Genomic DNA, 23,390 nt, shown 5'->3' with positions numbered 1-23,390 from the left:
TCAGGAGGGTAGGTACGCAAGTTTTGAAACAGGGCATCCTGCTCGCAATTCTCCCGTTTGTGTGTGAAACGTGCAGAGAGTACACGCTCGCCTTTAATCCTTGTGTAAAGGGAATCCTCCCAACTTCACAGAGAAGGGAAACGGTCGCAGAAGAACAATGACTAATGGGGATTAGAACCCAGGTCTACCGTGGTATCCCCGCCCTCTCTGCGCCGCTGGCGCCGGCTCGGAGCTCCCCCCACGTCCCCGCAGCCCTACCCGGGGCCAGGTGAGGGCTCTCCCCGCCTCCCGTCGCGGGGGCAGAGATGCCCCCCACCTGGGGCTTCTAGAAGGCTGAGGGGTCCCAGGTGCGGGGCGGGGTCCGAGCGCGCCCACGATTGGCGTGCGGGGCGGCAGGGGAGGTAAAGGCCAGGGGCGGACGGGGGTGGGAAAAACCCGGCCGCCCCGCGCGCCCCCGCTGCCGGGGTGAGCGCACGTGGGCGCCGAACGCGGGGCCGCGCGCCCACCATGAACTCCAGCGGCCCGGGTTACCCGCTCGCCTCGCTCTACGCGGGCGACCTGCACCCCGACGTGACTGAGGCCATGCTCTACGAGAAGTTCTCGCCCGCTGGCCCCATCCTGTCCATCCGCGTGTGCCGCGACGTGGCCACCCGCCGCTCGCTGGGCTACGCCTACATCAACTTCCAGCAGCCGGCCGACGGTGAGCCCCTGGGGGAGGGGGGCGGACCGACCCACCGACAGACAGGCAGACAGCATCCCAGCCACCCGCGCGCGCTTTCATCTCTGGCTACTCCTGCAAAATCTTCCATTTTGCAGCCAGGGAAACTGAGGTCCAGAGATACAGGGCCTTGGAAGGGGCTCCGAAAGGCCCCGGAGACAGGAACTAGCAGTTAGTGTGCTCCTACTGTGTTTTACTGGTGCTCCATTTTACGGAAGAGCTGTTAAGACAGCGAAAACAGCCAAGGGCTTTGGGGTCAGCCAGACCTGGGATTAGAAAGCCGGCAGCTGTGCGGCTTTGAGCAAATGAATCATTCTGAGCTTCAGTTGCCTGTCTGCAAAATGGGGGTGGTACCTGCTTTATAGAGTGATTGGGAGGATGAGCAATTCAAAGCACCCGGTGAGGAAGATGCCCGAGAAGACACGGGTGATGAGCGGGAGAGCTCGGCCTCGGGCTGTGGCCTTTCCCGGCAGCCGGACCCGAGGTCTGCACCAGGCGCCTCCACCTTCGGGAACCGAGAAAAGCTGCCTGCGCTCCAGGCTCCACGACCCCTTTCTCAGAGCTGATAGGATTGATCAGAGCTTGTCAGCTAGGTGTTGAGAGGAGAGAGATTAGAGCGCAGGGTTTTGTTGGAGCTCTGCCACTAGGGTGCGAGCTTGAGCAAGATTTCACGCTTGGCATCTCTTCATCTGTAAAGTGAGGCTAAGCCTTATTTCCCAGTAGCATGGAAGGAATGGAGGGCTTTGTCTATGAAGTAGCTCCAGTATCACGTGGTACATTGTAAGCCGTCGGTAAGTGCTAACCCGAGAAAAATCACAGTAACTATAGCGTTCAGGTGTAAGACTCCAGAAACATAACCAAGAAAAACCTGCCCCAGCCAAGTCCAAAAGGGGGTGCCTTTACTCTGAGTCTCCTGGGAGGATGGGGAGGTTGCCTGATCTGGGAGTTTGCTGTGGTGGTTCTGCCGGTTTCCCAGCAGGTGGCAGAGCTGGATTCCTGGGAGCCTTCCCCTCTGCTCTGCTTTACCCACCCACTGCCTCTTGCCATCTTCCTCCAAGCCCTGTACAACCTGGCCTTTTTGCCAGACTTCATAGGTGGAGAAACTGAGCTCCAGACAGGAGAAGGATTTTACTCCTGGGTGCTTATGGCAGGACTAGATGGAAAACCAAGACTTCTTGAAACTTGCCCACTGAGTATTCCACAGTTCCCCTCCAAACCCTCTGAAACCAGAGGTGTCCCTGAAGCAGGGGACAGCATACCACCTGGCAGAAGAATGGGCATAGGCTGTTGTTTTTAGACATACTACTGATACCAGACACCTGTTTTGTGCCAGGCACAAAGTACAAGGCACCTTGCACACCTTATTTAATTTTCAGTCTGTCTGACAACCTGGAGGCAGGTGGTATTCTCTCCCTTTGTTAGATGTAGAAAGGTGGGTAGTATTATCATCATCCCCTCTTTACAGGTGTAGAAGTGGGCTCAGAGAGGTGATGTTCACTTCCCCGAAAGCCATACTTCCTTGGGATCAAATCTCAACTCTGCTGCTCAGCACCTCTGAGCTTCAGTTTCCTCAAACTGCTGCCACCCTTGTCATAGGGACCCTCCTGATCTTTCCCCTTTCTGAGCCTCAGTTTGCCCTTCTGTAAAATGGGGATAGGAATTCCTGCTCACGTCATTACGGTGAAGAGTTGAAGGAGATCCTACCTGGAAGGTGGGAGGAGCACCACACACATGAATTCTTTCTGTTTATCCCTCCTGAGCCTTCAAGCTCTTATCTCAAGTGAGACCCAGACAGTGGCTCTTTTCTTTTTTTCTTTTTTGGCTCAGTTCCCAACTATGCTCCTTGGGGCTCAGGGAAGGAAAATCCCCTTCACTAGCTCCTTTCTCTCTCTTGTCCAGCGGAGCGGGCACTGGACACAATGAACTTTGAGGTGATCAAAGGCCAGCCTATCCGCATCATGTGGTCCCAACGAGACCCAGGACTTCGCAAGTCGGGTGTCGGTAACATCTTCATCAAGAACCTGGAAGACTCCATTGACAACAAGGCCTTGTATGACACCTTCTCCACCTTTGGGAACATCCTCTCTTGCAAGGTGGGTGTGCCTCTTGCGGGGGGCGGTCTGTGTTAGACACCTGTGTGGTGGTAGAGGGATACCAAGCAGCACCTCATCAGTAAAGATCCAGGTTCAGCAAGCACCTCAATGGTAGTTGTTCTCAGTTTTAGTGATCACCTATGTATCAACTGGCACTTGCTGTGTAACCACCTCCTAACTTCGTGGCTGTCAACAACCACGATTTATTATATTTGTGATTTATTCCGCTCGTGATTCAGCCGTTGGCGGTTGGGACTGAGTTCAGCTGTGCAGTTCTTCTGCTCTTGGCTGGGTTCCTTTGTTTGCCCACTGAGAGCTGGATGGCTCTGCTTCTAGGGAGTGGGTGGTTGTCAGCTGGACCGTCTCGGCTTTCCTCCCTGTGGGCTTTCATCCTCCAGCAGGCTAGCCCAGGCTATTCTCATGGCAATAGCAGGGTCCCAGGAGACAGAGTGGAAGCTCGCCTGGCCTTTTGAGACCTAGGTTCAGAACTAGCGCACTATCATTTCGTTGCGTTCTACTGGCCAAAGTAAGTCATGAGAACAGCCCAAATTCAGAATGAGAGGGCAGTAGAAATTATAGGACAAAGCAAGTAGATACAGGAAGGCTGTGATGGCAATGGACCAGACCTTGTTTGTAACATTTCTCTTATAATAGAATGGAAGTTTCCTAGGAGTAGGGATCTTGTTCTTATTCACCACTGTATCCAAGTACCTGAGATGTGAAAACATAGTAGGTGCTCAATAAATATTTGTTGAGCTAATGGCTGTATTATCATTTGGGAAGGGCTGTGGTCATTTCTCTGACTTTGTAGTTGAGGGTCAGGGGCCATGCAGCAGATCAGTCTGTCCTGACAGGGCTTGACCCTGGGTGTTTTGCCCGCTAGATTTTATAAGGGTGGCTGGTCAGTTACCCTGCAGCCTTTGGCATGTCCAGCCTTCTGGGGAGGCAGCGGGGGGATGGGGAGTGATGGCACCCTCTGTGTTAGAACTCTTCCTTGACTCCTACTATGTGCCAGGTACAGTCCTGCAGTTCTCAAGTGAGGCCTCACCACCTCTCTGTGAGTGAGGGGATATCCCCGTGACTCCGAGGGGCAGACAGACTGGAGGAGGTGCAGTAGCTGCTAAGGGCATGCCATGATAGACAGAAAGGGCTGTTCCCTGTCTTTGAGGATCAATGGAAAAGAGAGAGAGTCTTAACTGTGTGCTAGGCTCTTACAGTGATAACAGCAGATTTATCCAGAACTTTCTATGTGCTAGATTTTCTGCATACACATCCTCACTGAATTTCCCAAAATGGCCTCTTAAGATGCAAATAGGAGGATCCCGGAGTTACCCTGGAGGGCAGAGAGGCTCAGAGTTGGGGTTACTTGTTCACAGTTATATATTATAGGGGTGGGAGGTCAGTGGCCAAGGCAGGATCTGAACCAATGGGTTTGCTGGCTTAGCTGAAGCTAACTTAACAGGGAAGAGTATGTCTGTCCCCGTTATCCAGGCCTTGAGCCTTCCTCTGGGCCACTGAGGATTGGACAGAAAGTTCTGTGAGACTCAGGCAAGTCTTTGCAGGCCTAATGAAGCCCTGTTATGGGCCTGGTTAGATACAAGGCATTCAGTGTGGTCCGTTCCCCTGGTGTTTGCTTTTAGGTTTTATGAGGATGGCTGGTCAGTTACCCTATAGCTTCTGGCATGTCCACCCTTCTGGGGAGATGGCAGGGGTAGGGGGAGAGGTTGGGAGTGATGGCCCCTCTGTGTTAGAACTATTCCTTGTGTGCCACCAAGGGCTCTCAGGCTGGTTGGAGATGGTGAGACTTTTAGGAACAGCTGGAAATTGGGCTCTGAGGGGAATGCATGGGGATCCGAGGAGTCAAAGGCCCAGAAAGGAGAGTGCCCTGGGGCTGAGGAAAGGTTTCTGAGGCACCGTGGAACTCCACTAGGCTTGGGGTCACGCCACTCAAGTGCAAAGTTCAGCCCAGCCTACCGAGCAGAGAGTCAGCATGACAGAGTCATGGAGTCCAGACCTTGGACTTTGGGGCCAAGTGTCCTGGGTTCAAATCCTGCCTCTTCCACTTCCTGGCAGTGTGGCCTTGGGCTGGTTGTTTAACCTCTCCATACCTCAGTTTCCTCTATAAAAGGGGGCAGTGGTAGAACCTACCTCTTAGGGTGGTTGTGAATGTATATTAACTCACATAATCTTCACAATATAGATAGCCCTTGAAAGAGTAGCGAGCATCTCATTAAGCATCTACAGGAATCAAATAGTTACTTCTGCTGGCTGGCCGACCTCGGACAAGTCATTTATTCCCGTTTTCCCCAATCGGGCAGCTGGGGCTCAGGGGTTAAGAACTGCCTGGAAGGGTTCTGATGACAAATATAATAGTGTGTGATGCCCTTAGCAGGTGATTGGCTCAGAGTGGAACCCAGTCAATGTGATTAAATCTGAATGACAGGCCTGGGCTTGAGTTGAAAGCAGAGGGACCCTGCTTGGGGCTGGAGGGGTGAGTGTTGGGTGTGGACTTGGAAGCAGGACTTGTGAAGGGCCAATTGGAGAGTCTCAAATGCCAAGTTGGTATAGTTCTGTGGATTGTAGGAGCTACTGGAGATTATTTCCCAGAGGGACATGGTCACAGTTACATTTTGGTAAAAGCGTCCCAGTGGTCAGCCCAGAAGCTGGGTTGGGAGGCTGGGGTAGTGGTCGAGGCAGAAAATGTCACTTAATTGAGCCGGGGTGGTGGCTGCAAGGATGAGTGGAGCCGTGGACCCCATGAGATGGTTATTAGGGGTCTTAGTGCAAGTTCAGCCAGAGGGACAGGAACTCTGTGAACTGAAGATCTTTCCCATTCGCGAGGTCTGTCCTAACTTGAGTCGGGAGCCCTACAGAATGGGGGTAGTATGCTTGTGGGTCTTTTCAAAATTTGAAACAAGTTTGCTGTTGAAATAATAGATTAATTGGTAAAGTTTAAACAACCTGGAAAGGAATAAAGGAAAAAAGCTTTCGTCGCTTTCAACTCTAGTTCCTGGAAATAATTATGTCGCTTTCAACTGCTTTCAACTCTAGTTCCCGGAAATAATTATTAACAGTTTCGTGTGTATCTGTTTTAAAAATTTCCCTGCCAAGATATGGAAGCAACCTAAGTGTCCATCAACAGATGAATGGATGAAGACGATGTGGTTTATATATACAGTGGAATACTACTCAGCCATAAAAAAGAATGAAATTTTGCCATTTGCAGCAATGTGGATGGACTTGGAGGGCATTATGCTAAGTGAAATAAGTCAGACAGAGAAAGACAAACACTATATGATATCACTTATACGTGGAATCTAAAAATTACAGCAGACGAGTGAATATAATAAAAAAAGAAGCAGACTCACAAATACAGAGAACAGATACAGAGAACAAACTAGTGGTTACCAGTGGGGAGGGGGACGAGGGACAATATAGGGGACGGGGAGTGGGAGGTACAAACTATTGGGTTTAAGGTAGGCTCCAGGGCTTCCCTGGTGGCGCAGTGGTTGAGAGTCCGCCTGCCGATGCAGGGGACACGGGTTCGTGCCCCGGTCCGGGAGGATCCCACATGCCACAGAGCGGCTGGGCCTGTGAGCCGTGGCCGCTGAGCCTGTGCGTCCGGAGCCTGTGCTCCCCAACGGGAGAGGCCACAGTGATGAGAGGCCCGTGCACCACACACACACAAAAAAAAGATAGGCTCCAGGATGTATTGTACAACACAGGGAATCGAGCCAATATTTTGTAATCACTGTAAATGGAAAGTAACCTTTTAAAAATGGTATATAAATTTTAAAAAAACCATCCCACACTTTCTCTCTTCCTGCTTTCCTTCCTTCCTTCCTTCTTTCTTTCCCCTCTCTTCCTCACTTTCTCAATCTTTCTCTATTTCTTTGTCTCTCTCGCTCTCACTTTCCAAAAATTTCCCCTAAATATGTATTTCTTGTGTTAGTGGAAACATAATTGAATGTTACCAAAAAATGCCAAAAGGTTTCTCAAAAGTATAGATGCCCACTTTAACCCAAATGGGCTTGATTTTTCCCCCACCCACTTAACAGTATACCTTACAGGTAACCCTGCCAGCCGTGAAATCTACCACATTCTCTTCAACTATGCACATACAGCAGACCAAGATGAATATACTGTAATTTGCTTAACCAGTCTCCTCTTGATGGATCTCGGGTTGTTTCTAACTTGCTGTTAGAAACAAAGTCGCAGAAAGGGGGGAAGGTGGCTTGAATCTAATTCTTTTATCCATCGCTTTAGGAAGATCATTAAAAGCTGGTCTGTGGTATAGGTGAGATCTGCGTTCAGTTTGAGGACTCTATCCCTCCTTACTGTGTGATCTTAAGCAAGTAGATTGACCTCTTCGAGCTTTCGTTTCCCATCTCTAAAATAGGGCTGTTGTGCAACATAGGATTGTCTTCACAGGCACAGAGCAAGCACTCAGATATTAGTCATTATTGCCGTTGCCAAACTTTTTCTCTGTTGGATGCTTTTCATGTCCTGTTTCGCTGTGGCCCAGGTGGTGTGTGATGATCATGGCTCCCGAGGCTTTGGCTTTGTGCATTTTGAGACCCACGAGGCTGCACAGAACGCCATCAGCACCATGAACGGGATGCTGCTGAATGACCGCAAAGTGTGAGTGGTGGGATGTGGGTGGCGCCAGGGCTAAAGGAGCAGAATCATGGTACCACCAACTTAGGACCATAGTACTGCCGCCGTCTAATGGGCGCCTGGCACTGAGCAGCTGCTGGTATTCTTCCTGGCAGTGTGGCCTCGGACGTGTTGCTCAATCTCCCAGGGACTCCCTTTCCTCAAGTAAAACATGGGGCTGCTGATATGCATTAGAGGGGTTCTGAGTAGCAAATGGGGCGATGCTTTAGAAATTCTAGCAGGAACAGCTAATGGCCAAATCATCAATGGACAGAGTGATTTTTGTCCGTTTTCCAGCCTTCTTAGCATGGCTGTGAATTTTATTAAACCTTTTGTTTCCTGAGATCTGGGGACAGGAAGGAAGGTTGGCATATGCTTAGCCTGCCATTTTCATGCCTTTAAGTTTGGCATCATCCCCACTTCACAGATGGGAAAGTTGAGGTGCAGATGCTGGAGAGAATCTGCTCTGGCAGTTGCCTCCCCCAGTTCTGGTTCTGCCCATCAGATGGCCCAGCCCCATGCCCGAGACTGAGCAGTGGAGGAAGCTTTGGGGTGGGAGATGCACCTAGAGTCATTTTGTCCAGAGTTTCTCAGGGTAGCCTCCTGTCAGTGAACCAGAACTTTGGCAGCTTTTCCCAGTTCTCCAGAAGTGTGTTTCTATCTTGGTCAGCTTTTAGTTTGCCTATTTTCCTTTGTCACTCAGTTTCCCTCAATTTTTGGCGTCAGCTATCACTCGTTTGTGCTAAATGTCTTGTATCAGGGGTCCCCAACCCTCGGGCCGTGGACCGGTAGTGGTCTGTGGCCTGTTAGGAACCGGGCTGCACAGCAGGAAGTGAGTGGTGGGTGAGTGAGGGAAGCTTCATCTGCCGCTCCCCATCGATAGCATTACCGCCTGAACCATCCCCCCGTTGCTCGCATTACTGCCCAAATCATCCCCACCCCCGTCCGTGGAAAAATTGTCTTCCACGAAACCAGTCCCTGGTGCCAAAAAGGTTGGGGACCGCTGTCTTATAGGTACCATCAAATTTTCTTATGCTTGCTTTGTTTTTCTTAATCTAGGATACTTTCCTAGATGTGTTTATGTGGACTTGGAAATTACAATTTTTAAAATTCATAATGTATTTAACTGATTTCCGTGCCCCCTCCCCCGCCCCAGCAATACTGGCATAAACCACATCTGGTTCTCTCACAGCCACTTCCCCAGTGCAGCCAGTACGTGTTAAATGAATAAGCAAATCCCTGTGATGTGAGTTTGATCCCCAGTTTTACAGGAAAGAACACTGAGGCTCAGAGAGGTTAAGTAACTTGCCCAGGGTTACACAGCTTGGTAACTGCAGAGCGAGGATTCAAGCCCTTGTCTGTGTGACTCCCAAATTTGTGCTCTTATCTCCTGAGCACTCAGCTGCCTCATGTGCAGTAGGAGATCCTGTGCCTTTGCCCCAAGAATGAAGTCATCTTAACCTTACACTGGAACATAGAAGCTTGGCTGTTGGAAGTGGTCAGTCCTTGGATGTATGCCATCTAAGGAGCATTGCCCTGCCCAGTCCCTTGATGAGGGGTACAGAGATCCTGAAGGCCAGCGGCAATTGACTCAAGTGACCCAGGCTTACTGGATGGGCCGGGGCAGGGATGGGGGTGGCCGATGGCAGCCATAGGCAGCTGCCTACCCCGTTGGTGTGTCCACAGCTTCGTTGGCCACTTCAAGCCCCGACGGGAGCGGGATGCAGAGCTGGGAGCTCGGGCCATGGAGTTCACCAATATCTACGTGAAGAATCTCCACGTGGACGTGGATGAGCAGTGCCTGCAGGACCTCTTCTCCCAGTTTGGTGGGCGTGTTCCCCAAGGGAGCTGGGGATCACTTCTCTTCTACTCCCAGCTCGGGCTGGGACGGGGGTGCCCCCTGGGGCTTCCTGAAGACTTGGGAGAAGGGAGGGGATGTCTCAGGGCTTGCCCGACTCCCCTTTGAGACAGGTTGCCCTTCCCAGGGAAGATACTGAGTGTCAAGGTGATGAGGGATGACGGCGGCCACTCCCGCGGCTTTGGCTTTGTCAACTTTGAGACGCATGAGGAAGCCCAGAAGGTAGGAAGCTCCCCATGGCCCTGTTTCATGGAGGAGGCGTGGAGCCAGGACTAGGAGGAAGGGAGATCAGGAGCGGAGGGCTCCAGCTGCCGGTGGAGGAAATAGTCCCTCCCCAGCATGGGTCCACACAAGCCAGGGCCCTTCCTGCCTGGGGTGAAGGCAGATGCCTTCAGCCTCCTCCGGTTGCTTCCATACCCTGAGGCTGGCTGGCTTCTCATAGAATCTTGCAGCATGGGAGCTACTAGGGGCCTTTGAGACAGCCATGACCCTCTTCTTGAACTGATCGTGGGATTGAGGCCAGGGAGGGGAAGTGCCGTGTTCTTTCTTGCTTCCAAGGCTTTGAAAATAGTGTTTTCTCAAAACACTTCCCCTCCCCTACTCTTTAGACCAATGCTGTCCCATAGAAATATAACATGAGCCACATGTGCAGTTCAAAATTGTCCAGTAGCCACATTAAAAAGGGTTAAAAAAAACACAGAGGGCTTCCCTGGTGGCGCAGTGGTTGAGAGTCCGCCTGCCGATGCAGGGGACACGGGTTCGTGCCCCGGTCCGGGAAGATCCCACATGCCGCGGAGCGGCTGGGCCCGTGAGCCATGGCCGCTGAGCCTGCGCATCCGGAGCCTGTGCTCCGCAACGGGAGAGGCCACAACAGTGAGAGGCCCGTGTACCGCAAAAAAAAAAACAAAAAAAAAACCCCAAAAAAACACAGAAACACTGCAACTTTAATAATATATTTTATTTAACTTATTCAAATTATCACTTCAATGTGATATAATATTGATATAATTGATTGTGCTGTAATATTTACATTGATAAAAAGTGAGATTTTACAGTCCCTTTTTCGTACTATGTCTTTGAAATCTGGTACCTCTAGTCCATGTCAGTTCAGACTAGCCATTTTTCAAGTATTCAGTAGCTGCATGCAACAAGTGATTGCCATGTTGGACAGCGTAGCTGTAGGTTATTGATGGGTCTCGATGGGTCTCAGCTGATACTTTTCCCTCCTTTAGTAAGCCACCTCTTCCTGTCCTCAGTGCTACTGACAAGGTGCCCCTCCTGTCCGTCTCCATCATTAGCTCAGATCTCCACGGATAGAACTGAGGGCAGGGGCTGGGTCTCATGTCACCATTAAATCTCTAGTATTGCACTGCTGGTAGATACCAGATACATATCTACTGAGCAAGGGAATGGTACAAGGTCACAGCGTGAGTAACAAAGCAGGGATCATGTCTGATTTTGCCTCCCACCGTGAAGCTCTTTCTGTAGCTCCTGCCCCATTAAGATCACTGGTCATGGGAGAGCTCAGCTCATGGTGGATTCTGGCTGGAGACCTGGATCCTGGGGCCATCTTGATAGCAGCCACTTCTCACTGAGCACTTACCACAGGCAAGGTGCTACCTGATTTTGCATACACTGTCCTGTCTCCTCCCACCAGTGTGGGCTCTACTGTGGTTGTCAGGTTCCACCAGGTTGTAGCTAGGGGGAGAGAGCACTGGGATTAGAACCAACTCTTTCTGACCCTGAAGTTTTGTTCTTAAGTAAAGGGCTCCTTTGAAAGGTAACTTCTTGTGTCTCCTTGGACAAGTCCCACCCTCTCTGTAGACTTTGGTTGCCCCAACTATAAAATGACAAGTTGGAGTAGAGAAGTGAAGCTGGCAGGGGAAACCATAGACTCCAAGGTCTTAGAGACTTTGGTAATGACCTGTTTTTTGGATTTTTAAAAAGATTTATTTATTTATTTATTTATCTATTTATTTATTTAATGCTGCGTCGGGTCTTAGTTGTGGCACACAGGATCTTCGTTGAGGCATGCGGGATCTTTCGTTGCAGCACGTAGGCTCTTTGTTGTGGCACACGGGGTCTAGAGTGTGTGGGCTCTGTAGTGTGTGGCACGCGGGCTCTAGTTGAGGCATGCAGGCTCAGTAGTTATGGCGCACGGGCTTAGTTGCCCCATGGCATGTGGTGTCTTAATTCCCTAGCCCACGTTCCCTGCATTGTAAGGGGGATTCTTTACCACTGGACCACCAGGGAAGTTCCCTGCTAATGACCTTTAAGACTGCTATAGATCAGGCAGTTCTTGGGCCCCCAGAGTGTTTTTACATATATTTACATATGTTTGCATGTCTGGGTAGGGAAGCAAGTCATTATGTGAAAATATTTACTAATGAACTGACCACTTAAAAAGTCAGTTCCCATTCAAATATTTCTCCTCCCTAACACCAATGTCTAATCCAAACCTTTGAGTCAGTACTCACATGGGTCTGATTTTTGCAGATAAGTCAATGCCAATTCAGTTCATTATTAGTGGATTGCAGAGAGACATTGCACGTCTTTTTTTTTTTTTTTTTATGTGACACCAGGTTGGGTCACCACCCCTGAACGAATTTAGTAACAATTTCTCTCTCCCTCCCTTTTTAAAAAAATAATTTATCTTTATTTTTATAGCGGAGTATAGCTGATTTACAATGTTATGTTTCTGGTGTATAGCAACTTGATTCACTTACACAGAGACATCTATATCTATATATTCTTTTTCAGATTCTTACCAGTCTTATACATTCTTTTTCGGTGATTACAGTGTGTTGAGTCAAGTTCTATGTGCTATATAGTAGGTCCTTATGGATTAAGACATTACACGTCTTGCAGAAGATGTAGGAATTCATGCAATCAAAGCCACTGACAGTTTGGGATCTGGCAGGCTTAGGCCAGTTAACTGAAGAAAAAAAAAATCAAGGGTTAAGAAGCAAATGTTTCTAAAGTCCTCATAGCAAAAATGGTTCTCTGTGCTGTGAAACCCAACATGAAGGATGTTGATTACGCCATCACGCCCTTTTGAAAGAATTATGCTTGTTGCTTTGTTCTAATCATCAATGTGTAGTTACAGTTAGAACCTAAATGTTAAATCACGGGAAACTTTGCAAATTTCAATTTCACTTTTTCAAGTAGAGCCCAAATCAATTTTTTAAAAATCTATAGTTTACTCTGAAATTCTCTCCCATGTTTTTAAAAAATGGATTCACTTTAAATGGCCTGGATCCTGGTACTAATTATTCTCAGCTAACAAGGCCAGCCTGGCTTGCAGGTGGCCCCGTCTGGGCCCAGAAGATGGGACTGGAGGTCAGGGCTAAGGCCAAGGCCTCGTGGGGGCGGTTACCAAGCCCTCTGGCTGCCTCTTCTCTGCACAGGCTGTGATGGACATGAACGGGAGGGAGGTGAGTGGACGGCTGCTCTACGTAGGCCGGGCCCAGAAACGGGTGGAGCGGCAGAATGAGCTGAAGCGCAGGTTCGAGCAGATGAAGCAGGACCGGCTGACCCGTTACCAGGTGAGGGACAGGCTTCCTGTGGGGCAGCTGCTTCGACGTGAAAGTGTCTGTGTGTGGGCAACCCTGAATGCGACTCCCTCCTCCAGCAATCCCGCTTCTGGGAACTTGGCTTTAGAGATGTGCGGAGTGGGGAGGGGCTGCAGCTTCCAGGTGATGGACTTGCTGAGTGATGGGTGAGGTGCAGGGGTGCTGCATGAGACTGAGAACGGAGGCTTGGTGAGCGGGGCTTCCAGTGCCCCCTTGGCCCATGTTAGCCCCTCCCCCCACCCCAAGTCATTTTGGGGCTTGGAGGGGAAGGGGCACATCTAGCAGGTATCCTTTCCTTCTAGGGTGTGAACCTGTATGTGAAGAACCTGGATGACTCCATCAATGATGAGAAACTGAGGAAAGAGTTCTCTCCCTATGGAGTGATCACCAGTGCCAAGGTGAGGGCCGGGGGCGCCCACAGGGGATCGGTAGCCTTCCCCTCCCATCCTCACTGCCCACGCACACCCCCTTCCCCGCCCCGGGGCTTCCAGGGGTTTGGTGCTGCGCTGCTCCTTCTGGAGTTTGGGAGCTGGGTCTGACCCCATTGGAGTTTGTTGTCCAACTGCAGCCTTGTCTGGGCTGGAGGGGAAGAGGGTAGAAATACAGTCCCAGTCACACAGCTGGACTTGCTGGGGCTCACTGTAACAGAGGTTCATTCAACAAGCATTTATTGAGTGCCTACTGTATGCCAGATTCCAGAAATTTGTGTCTCAATTTCCACTGACTTTTGTTGTCTGGCCTTGGCTGGTGACATAACCCCTTTCCGGGCCTCAGTTTCCCCATTTGGAAAATGAGAGGCTTGGGCTGCATCACTCTTCACTCATTCTTCCCCACGTATTGAGCAGCTACCGTGTGCCCTCCTAGCAGCAGAGATGTGATGTTGGCTCTGTGACCTTGAGCAGATGTCTTCCGAGCCTCATCTATAAGATGAGGGTGGGCGGTGGGCTCCCTGGATGGTTCTGAACCCTGGCTTCTCGTTAAAATACCCTGGAGAGCTCTTAAATAGACACCCGAGTCAGACAAACTGAATGTAGAGCTCTGGGCATCTTAATTTTAAAAGCTCCCCACGTAATTTTAAGAAGACCTAGTGTTCGTTCATTCCATACTTGAGCACCTGCTGTTTTGCCAGGCCCTGTGGGAAGCACACAGGAATAAGTCAGACGTAGTCCTTGCCCTTGAGTAACTTGTAGTCTAGTGGGGAAATCGGATGCATCGCTAACTCAAATCTACTGTAGGTGGGGTGGGGTTGGGGTAAGTGGAGGAGGCAGAGCTGCGGGAGCTCAGCGGAACAGGAAGGAGGGCTTCCTGTAAGCAGTGGCAGTGGCAGCAGCGTTTGACTTGACTGTGAGGAGGTAGGGAGCTGCAGGTGGGAATGAAGGACTTTCCAAAGAGGTCAGTGTGGGTGACGGGGCTGAGGACCTGCACGTGTGGTGTGATGGTTGGGCTCTTAGGACGTGGTCTAGACGCTCTTTTGCCTGTTGAATTCAATTTAAAATGTCCTTCAGGGAGCCTGGTATTTGGGGAAGAGGTTCTAATAATTTTTGAGTTAAGGACCTTTTCCCCAAAAAAGTGACAGAAAGCTGTGGGACATGTGAATTAAGCATCAGGAAATCTGATTAAATTTATCAATCAGTAAATTGATAAATCTGATTTATAAAAAGCTCTGGGCCCTCTTTCCTGGCACATGCATACTTGGTGTAGTATTATAGTTGGAAGCTGGGATTTTAAAGTTAATCAGAAGTAGGTCTAAATCCCAGTCCTACCATTAACTACCTGTAGAGCCTGAAGGAAGTGACATTGCCATTCGGACCCTGTTTACCCATCTGTAAAATGGGAGCAACATGACCTACTTCTAGAGGTGTCCTGAGAACTAAAAGGCCTGCAAGTGGAGCACCTGCCCACGATAAGTAGTGAAATAATGATCTAATTGTTCACATACCTTGCATATAATTTCAGGAGATTCACTGACCTCCTTGAGGACCCCTTGAATGAAGGGAATTGTACAAAATCTGGATTGCTTAGAGTTGACACACAGTGGGGTGGACCATCTTGTTATAAAATGGGAATTTTACATAAGTTTATATATACTTATAAAATTTAATATATTTTCTATTTTATAAAATAGTGATTGAAAATGAGATGATAGTGTTATAAGCACTTCATAGAGATTAAGTTCATAGTAAGCTATGCATGAGTATTTTTTATTTTATTTATTTAGGCTGCAGTGGGTCTTAGTTGTGGCAAGGGAGATCTTCACTGAGGCATGCAGGCTTCTTTCTAGTTGCGGCGTGAGGATTTTTCTCTCTCTAGTTGTGGCGCGTGGGCTACAGGGTGTGTGGACTCTAGTTTGTGGCACGCGGGCTCTCTCATTGAGGCGTGGGCTCTCTAGTTGAGGCGCGTGGGCTCAGTAGTTTTGGCACGTGGGCTTAGTTGCTCTGAGGCATGTGGCATCTTAGTTCCCTGATAGGGCTTGAACCTGTGTCCCCTGCATTGTAAGGCGGATTCTTTACCACTGGACCACCAGGGAAGTCCCTGCATAAGTATTAGTTGTACTAATTTTATCTTTTTTAAAACTACCTAACAGAAGTTCTTATTAATTTGCTAAGACAATATTTTTGTGCCAAGAAAATTTGGCTGTCTCATAAAGCCTATGGGCCCCTTCCGAGGATATTTTTAAATGCATAAAAGAAAACTCATAAGATTACAAAAAACAATTGGATTGAAATATATTTGTTAAAATACTAAGGTGACAGCACTATGTTCTGCTTTATTAAGGCATCAAACTATAAGATCTAGGGGAATTCCCTGGCAGTCCAGTGGTTAGGACTCCGTGCTCTCACTGCCGAGGGCCTGGGTTCAATCACTGGTCGGGGAACCAGGATCCCACAAACCACGTGGTATGGCTGAAAAAGGTTAAAAAAAACAAACTATAAGATCTAGTGAAGTAGCAATGAGCCTAAAAGATTTTGAGATCAGCAATAATTAATGTGATATGAAAATATTCTTCTTGACAAAGTCAAAAGCACAGCTAATGCTACTGTATTTTTTCTTCGCCTATATTCAAAATAGAAGGAAATGCTAATGTAAAAATAAAGATGCCATTTTCCCCCCATCTGAGTTTACAGACACCCAGAATTCTATCCATTGACCTCCCTGAGGGGATCTGTGAACGCTCAGGTCGAGGCCCCTGTATGAGTAGCAAAGTGCAGCTGAAGATCACTGATGTTAGAGCATGGGCTCTAATAGAGCAGATTTAAAATGTTCTCAGCTCAAGTCCTCATGGAGTCAGGCCAGTGTCTCAACCTTAAAAAAAGATCAAGAATCGTATATGCAATATGGATGGGATCCTTGAAGAGAAAAATGTTAGAAAGTCCAGTGAAATCCAAATGAAATTTGCAGTTCAGTTAATAGCATTGTAGATAATAATAGTATTGTACCAATCAGTGGATATTGTAGTTTTGTCCTACTGTTAACATGGTACGTTTGTCAAGCTAGGTGAAAGATATACAGCAACTCTGTACTATTTTTGCAACTTTTCTATAAATCTAAAGTCATTCCACAATAGAAAGGTTATTTTAATAAAAAATTTTTTAAAAAAGGCTAAGAACCTCTTCCCCAGACTCCTAAAGAACTTGGCTCTGTGCCTTGCCGAGGCAATGGAGGTCTACCGGCACTGTGCATTAGGTTTGAGTTGTAGCTAATGTATGACCCACTGGCTAGGTGAGTCATTCTTTTTTTTTCCATAATAGTAAGGAATTTTGTTTCTATCACAAAGAAAATTAACACAATAAAGCACCAAAAATACACATTCAAATTATTTTCCTACTCCATACAAATCTGTTTCACGGAGTCTCTAGGAAATATAAATCTTAAGGGCATCTTGCTTTGTCCATAATTCACAAATGAACTAAAGAACTGTATGGGTAGTTTAATAAAACCCGAGGAGTAGTTGAAATGCAGATTTTTCATTATAGTGACCCCTACAGAAAGGTTTAAGATTGTAGCCTGGCCGAAGAACCCTGCCCCTAGATTTTAACCTGTCCCGAACTACCGTCCCAGTTCATTTTAGCCGCACGGACGAAGGCAGATACAGTAACAATTTAAGCCGGCTTTCCATCACTGCTTAGGAAAATCTTTTCAGAAGGAAAATTTAGAGATCAAAATTAACTCTGCAATGCAGCTGTTCTCACTCATTCTGGGGAATGGTCTAGTAAACGATGAGCAGCCCTCATTAGCAAGTGGGCTGGTCTTGGACAAGTCACTCTGAGCCTCACTTCCATCACCTGTAAAGTGGGAGCAGCCATGCCTCCCTGCTCAGGGGGCTGCACCTGTCGAGTAAGAAGGCGTGTCAAGCATCTGGCATACAGTGGGCCTCAGTAAATGTGTGGGTGAGAGAGGACCCCCCTTAATCGCAGTTTCTCCTGGGTACCCTCAGTACTGGGCTGGGCCCCCCGGGGGGTGGGGAGCGTGGCCCCCGGAGTCTTCCTTCTCCACCCCCAGCAGCACTTGTCTTGTCTTGCTTTTAGGTGATGACAGAGGGTGGCCACAGCAAAGGGTTTGGCTTTGTGTGTTTTTCCTCTCCAGAAGAGGCGACGAAGGCCGTGACAGAGATGAACGGGCGCATCGTGGGGACCAAGCCACTGTACGTGGCACTGGCCCAGCGCAAGGAGGAGCGGAAGGCCACCCTGACCAACCAGTACATGCAGCGCCTCTCCACCCTGCGGGCCCTGGGCAGCCCCCTCCTGGGCTCCTTCCAGCAGCCTGCCAGCTACTTCCTGCCTGCTGCGCCCCAGGTGACCTCCTGTCCGCATCCCTTCCCTGACAGCCAGGTGGGGCAGGAAGATCAGAGCTTCACAGGTAGACAGAGATTCCCAACATGCTTCTGCTGGAAACTCACTCGGCAGGCGGCCGTTGTCACCCCACCTCTAACAGGGGTAATTTTGTCCCTGTCAAGCAGTGCTTCCCGATCTGGGAGAGATTCATGAATGTTATGCTGAAAGATTCTCTGTGGTCAAATACGTTGGGGAAATATTGCATTAAGCCAAAGAGGCCTTGAGTTCTTTACTATGTACCTTCTTTTATCCTGATATGCCAGTACGCACCATGACTTTCCCAAACTGGCAGAGTACGTAGCATCCCCCAACTTAGATGATCATTTTTGTGGGATGTCTGCTAACATCTCTCCTGGATGCTAATGTTCTAAGGGGTCTGGTTTGGAGAAGGAGCTTGTGTGACCTGGAGGGAGTAGAAAGATGTCTGTAGAAAGGTGAACGGCTCTGAGGATGGGAACATTCCTCCCCCTTAGCAGTTACTTAGGCTGGCACATGTAACAGTGGGATTGTCGCCCTTTTATCCAGGTCACTGGGCTATAGTACAGATCATCAGGGGCAAGGATTGAGCCTGAGATCTTGCCCTGAAGGGTTCAGGGCTAATTTACCTCCTGATGTGGGAAGCAGGAGCCTTAACCCCAGATTTGTGGGTCTATAATGACCAGTCCCCTGTAGGGGACAGTGGAATTCCCATAGTGCTGTCCCTGAGGGAATGCAGTTTCTCACCTCCCCTGCTGCCAGCCCCCCTCACTCTAGGTCTTTCTGTCCCACACAGCCTCCAGCCCAGGCCCCATACTATGGCTCTGGCCCACCTGTCCAGCCTGCCCCCAGGTGGACGGCCCAGCTACCCAGACCCTCGTGTGAGTGACCCAGCCCCTGCCCTCCACATGGGTCCCGTGGGGCAGCGTGTAACATGGTCGGTTAAGGACACGAGCTTGGGGGTCAAGCCTGGTTCTGCCGCTTCCCAGGGTGTTAATTTGGGTGGGTCACGTCACCTCTCTGAGCCTCAGTTTCCTTTTGTGAACGTGGGCCTGAGTGAGATGTGTGTAATTCACCAAGGACAGGGCCGAGCCCGTAAAAGACACACACGCAGCTGTTATCTTCAGTGAGCTCCAAAGGCTCTCCTGATTTGTGCGGGTGAAAATTCCTGCAAAGCTGAGAAAATAATACTCCTTTGGCACCACTGTTGATGAATGGTCCTTCTCTAAGAGTGACGTTCACCCTGACCTGAAGGTGCCCTGGGGCACCAAGCTGTGTGGTCCTGGTACCTATGCCTCTTGGGGTCCTGGGTAGACAGAAGTTGGCTTTGTAATTGCAGATTTCCAAAGCCCTCCCCTGGAGTTCTGGGTCTGCCAGTGAATTCACTCCTCTTTCTGCTGCAGAATGTTCTGGTTCCCCTTCCCATCCCCTTCCTCACCCCAGAACTGTCAGGGTGCAGCGTGCCCGCCTGATTGTCCCCCTCCACCTAAACTTTCTCCGTGTTCTCTATGCCGCAAGCCGCCTACCCCCCTGCGGCCTCCGTTGTCCAGCCAGCAGCCGCGTCTCGGCGCCCCTCGTTCCCCATCGGCAGTGCCAGGCAGATCTCCACCCACGTGCCGCGCCTGGTGCCCCACGCCCAGGGAGTGGGTGAGTGTGGGCAGGGCCGGGAAGGGTGGAACGGAGGGTAGGTGCGGTGGTGGGCAGGGGCTTGCTGCTGGTAGGGAGTCAGAACCGGCTTCCGCGGTGACCCTGCCACTGGCCCCCTTGGAGGGCAGTGCCGGCATCTGAGGCTGTGCAGTGGGCTCCAGGGTCAGGGTCCTACCGACCCAGTTCCGGGGCTGACTCACTCTGTGGTCGTTCTACCTGCTGTACCTGGTATCCTCTTGTCTAAAATCTGGGTGAGGGACTTCCCTGGCGGTCCAGTGGTTAAGACTCCGAGCTTCCACTGCAAGGGGCCTGGGTTCGATCCCTGGTCGAGGAACTAAGATCTCACATGCCGCGCAGCACGGCCAAAAAAAAAAAAAAAATCCGGGTGAAAGCAGTATTCCCGTTGTGTTATGCGGGTGAAAGTGATCATACGTGCAGGGGCGCAGCACCAGATCTGAACCTAAGTACTGAGGCAGCTGTGAACAGGGGAGCAGGTTTTGGCTGTAAGGCAAGAGCATCTGTTCCTTCATTTGGCAGATGTTTGCACGCCTGTGTGCTGACCCTTTACTCGGTGCTGGGGATTCTACGTGAATGCTGGTTTTGAGGTGTCATGACTTTGGGTTGCTGTCGGCCTTACCATCCCTGCTTATCTCTTACAGCCAACATCGGTACCCAGACCACAGGACCCGGTATGGCAGGATGCTCTTCACCAAGGGGGCCTCTCCTGACACACAGATGTTCCTTGGCAACACACAACACCCACCGGGTAAGGCTGGCCCAGCTGCCCACTGAGTTTGGGCTCTGGGGGTGCTTGGCTCAGAACCTTGTCTAAGGTGCTGGCCCTGTCTGGGCCTTGGATTTCTTTCTATCCTTGGCTTGTAAAGTTTCCTTTATTAACATGTACCATCAGAAGAGATATCCCCACCCACCACCCACGAACAGAGGGGAAAAAGGACCAGGATCACATTTTGTTTGTTCATCACAGTTTGCTTTGCCTGGGTTATTACCAAAATTAACTTGGGTTTCCTTAGTATTTACATAGTAAGCAGCGAGGATGTGATCAATCTGCAGAATAGAACTGAAAATATCTTCTGTAATTAAAAGCTGTGTATTTATCTCCCTGCCCCCTAAAAAAACTCTCCAACTCAGCATTTTCAGATCCTGTCTAGAATTTGTGTGTATACTTCAAACTCTTTCTTGCAAAATGCACAAGAGTAGGCTTTAGAGAGCAAAATGGTTTTAAAGTTACCAAGATGCAAAAGGGTCAGAAATCATGCTGGGGACGCGGCCATAGAGCTACCTGATTAAAAAGTGCTTTCTTTAGCACCAGGTGGTCAGTAACGTGTGGCTTTCACTTGACAACACGCGTAGGGTTCCTAGCACCACGGAACACGTCTGCACTAGGACGTCACTTTGTCGTCTAGTCCACCATGCCCTTGTTAGGGATTCTGTCCCGCCCGATTGTCCATACCTTGCCCCCTGCTCCCCCTCTTCCAGAGCCTTCCTGGAGGCCTGTGCTCACCCGACAAGGGTAAGTGTTTTGAGGCCTTGCCCATCCGTGTGGTTAAGGGATGTGTCCCCGGCACCATGTGCAGGTCCAGGAGCCTGCTGTGCGTGTCCCCGGACAGGAGCCCCTGACTGCGTCCATGCTGGCTGCAGCGCCGCTGCACGAGCAGAAGCAGATGATCGGTGAGTGGCTGGTTCCTCAACCCTGGAGCAGGAAGGGGGCGCCGCCAGCCGGCTTACCTGGCGGGAAGTGCCTTGAGTGGAGGTCAGACGTGGGGATGAGGTCCCCAGCCTCGTGCTGATCCACCTGCCGGGTGGACTTGCCCAAAGGGCCTTTACTTCCCAGGACCCTGTTCATCTTGTCTTAAAACCCTGGTCAGACCGGATGGTCCCGAGATCTCTTCCAGCTCTGCTGTTGTGTGGCTTTGACTCAGGCTGGGAGAGACCCCAGACGTGGGGAGATGAGGGGCCAGGAGGGGGCGCAGAAGGGTAGGGTGTTGGGTTTCTGCCAGGAAATGGCCCCTAAGGTGGGTGCTGTGGTACCTCACACCTCTCATGATGGGAAGAGGCTGTCACCGAGTTTCATCGGTCTCCCGGTGCCCACGGCAGGGAGGAAGAACATAAACGTGCCCTGGGGAAACAGACGTTGTTCCCCCTGGCCCCTGACCTCCCGTGCAGTCCATCTCCATCCCGGCCTCTGTGGCGGGTCCTGCTTAAGGAGGCCACTACCTGCTGAATGAATGAACGAGCTTGCTGTGGTTCCCAGCCTCTTTCCTTCACCTGGATCTCCAGACTCTTCTCTGGAGGCCCCCATTGCCACCACGCTGTTGTTTGCTCGGCTCACTTGGGGTTTTGCCGCTTTACTACCCACCCCCAAAGAAAAATTCTAAATGGGCTTCATGGCGGTAGAAGGCTCTGTAAGCAGTGCCCTGGAAACATCTTCACTCCCCTTGTGGGAGAAGCCCGCCCCAACCACTGAAGGCACCCAGCACCTCCAGCCCCGGCTGCACCCTCCATATGTTGCCCAGATGGGCTGACCACCAACACTAGGCCCCGTCACTCGAAGTGCCCAGTGGTGGAAGGTAAGTTTATCTTGTGTGCTTGGCTCCTCCAAGAAGTCAAGTTCAGCATTCTCGCATCCCGTCTAGAATTTCCATGTGATCCTTCAAGTGATTTCTTGAGAGTAGTCTTGAAAACAGCAACCAACCTTGTGTCAGAGCCTAGGCAGTGTACTTTACATGTAACGTCAAATTTGATTCTTTGCACCAGCCTCCAAGGCGGGGTTGGCTATGCTCACTTGGGGAAGAGGCCCCCGAGAGTGTTCAGTGACACACCTGGAGGAAGCAGTTCTGGGACAAAAACCCGGATGCCCCCTCTGCTGCGTTCCACAATACCACCCCCGCCCTGGGTTGCCCGGGCGGTCCGCCAGGTGTGTGCATAAGCCTCAGAGGCTCTTCCGTACAGGTGAGCGTCTCTACCCCCTTATCTACAACGCCCACACCCAGCTGGCTGGCAAGATCACGGGCATGCTGCTGGAGATCGACAACTCGGAGCTGCTGCTCCTGCTGGAGTCCCCGGAGTCCCTCAACGCCAAGGTGGGCTGGAGCCTGCGAGGAGCGGGGAGGCCTGGGGGCAGAGGAGGGTTACCGATCAAGGCCTCTCCTAGGCGAGCTGGTAGGCTGCTGCTTAGACAGGTGAAGTGTACCTTCTCGCTGAAATCAGCGAACACCTGCCGAATGTGGAGGTGGCAGCGGGCCTTAGTGAGGGGCCGGCTGCTTCAGCCCCTGCGGCCTCCCTGCAGCTCCCCAGGCAAGACTGCGCGACAGGGCGCTGTGTTCTGACCCAGCCCAAGGGTTAGGGTTCCCCCAGCCGTCTGGCAGTGTAGAAGGTGGCCGTGGGTTTCTGCCAGGGGAGCCGGTGAGCACAGTCAGAGGGGGCGGCGGGGCTGGGCGCGGGTGGGCGTCCGGCGGGCCGAGGCGGGGAGGCAGGGCTCTCCCAGGACCCGGCTGGGGCAGCTGCACCAACCCCTCCCCCGTGTGTCCCACAGGTCGAAGAGGCTCTGGCGGTGTTGCAGGACCACCAGACCACGGAGCAGACCTGAGTGCACGTGCGCCGGGACCAGGTGGGTGGTGGTCAGGGGAAGGGTGCCCGAGCAGCCGAGCCCAGAAGCTGTGCAGAGCTGGGAAGGGACATTCACAGACTCCCAGAGAATGCTGTGGTGTCACTGGCTTATCTCGGAGGCACCAAGGAGGCGTTCAGGGGAAGCTGTGACGATCTAATGTGAGGACAGGCTGCGTGATGGGAACTGGCGTGGACTCCGGTGCCGAGTGGGCCGGCTGCCCGCCCCAGCGGCCTCGCTCAGAATAGGCTGGCCTTCCCCCGGGCACCGCCTGGCCCCACACGACCTGCCGGAACGCCTGGCTTGGGCTCGTCTGTGTCCTTGCTTGAAGACTGGGTGTCTGCCATGCTTTAGAAACATTTATTTTTTCATCCCCAGAAAATGGACTCCTTACTCCCTTGGCTGACAAGAGA

General features: G+C 50.8%; 1 protein-coding gene across 2 annotated transcripts; it reads left to right on the top strand.

The window, feature by feature from the left end:
* The first annotated feature begins 507 nt into the window (after positions 1 to 507).
* On the top strand, positions 508 to 22,699 carry PABPC1L (poly(A) binding protein cytoplasmic 1 like). 2 transcript variants are annotated; one of them, XM_060120541.1, is made up of 13 exons: positions 508 to 700; positions 2,618 to 2,811; positions 7,337 to 7,452; positions 9,154 to 9,293; positions 9,453 to 9,547; positions 12,733 to 12,870; positions 13,200 to 13,295; positions 17,424 to 17,690; positions 18,502 to 18,586; positions 19,224 to 19,352; positions 20,012 to 20,118; positions 20,948 to 21,041; positions 22,323 to 22,699. In XM_060120541.1, the coding sequence occupies exons 1-13, from the start codon at positions 508 to 510 to the stop codon at positions 22,697 to 22,699; spliced, it is 2,031 nt and encodes a 676-aa protein (XP_059976524.1). The 2 variants fall into 2 exon arrangements, with proteins under 2 accessions (XP_059976524.1, XP_059976525.1); XM_060120542.1 differs by lacking the exons at positions 18,502 to 18,586; positions 19,224 to 19,352; positions 20,012 to 20,118; positions 20,948 to 21,041; positions 22,323 to 22,699 and having other exon boundaries at positions 17,482 to 17,502.
* Positions 22,700 to 23,390: the final 691 nt, after the last annotated feature.

Source organism: Mesoplodon densirostris, chromosome 16, assembly GCF_025265405.1.
Source record: "Mesoplodon densirostris isolate mMesDen1 chromosome 16, mMesDen1 primary haplotype, whole genome shotgun sequence".
Classification (NCBI taxonomy): domain Eukaryota; kingdom Metazoa; phylum Chordata; class Mammalia; order Artiodactyla; family Ziphiidae; genus Mesoplodon; species Mesoplodon densirostris.
Note: the sequence above shows the minus strand (reverse complement) of the source record. Positions and strands in the feature narration are given on the sequence as shown.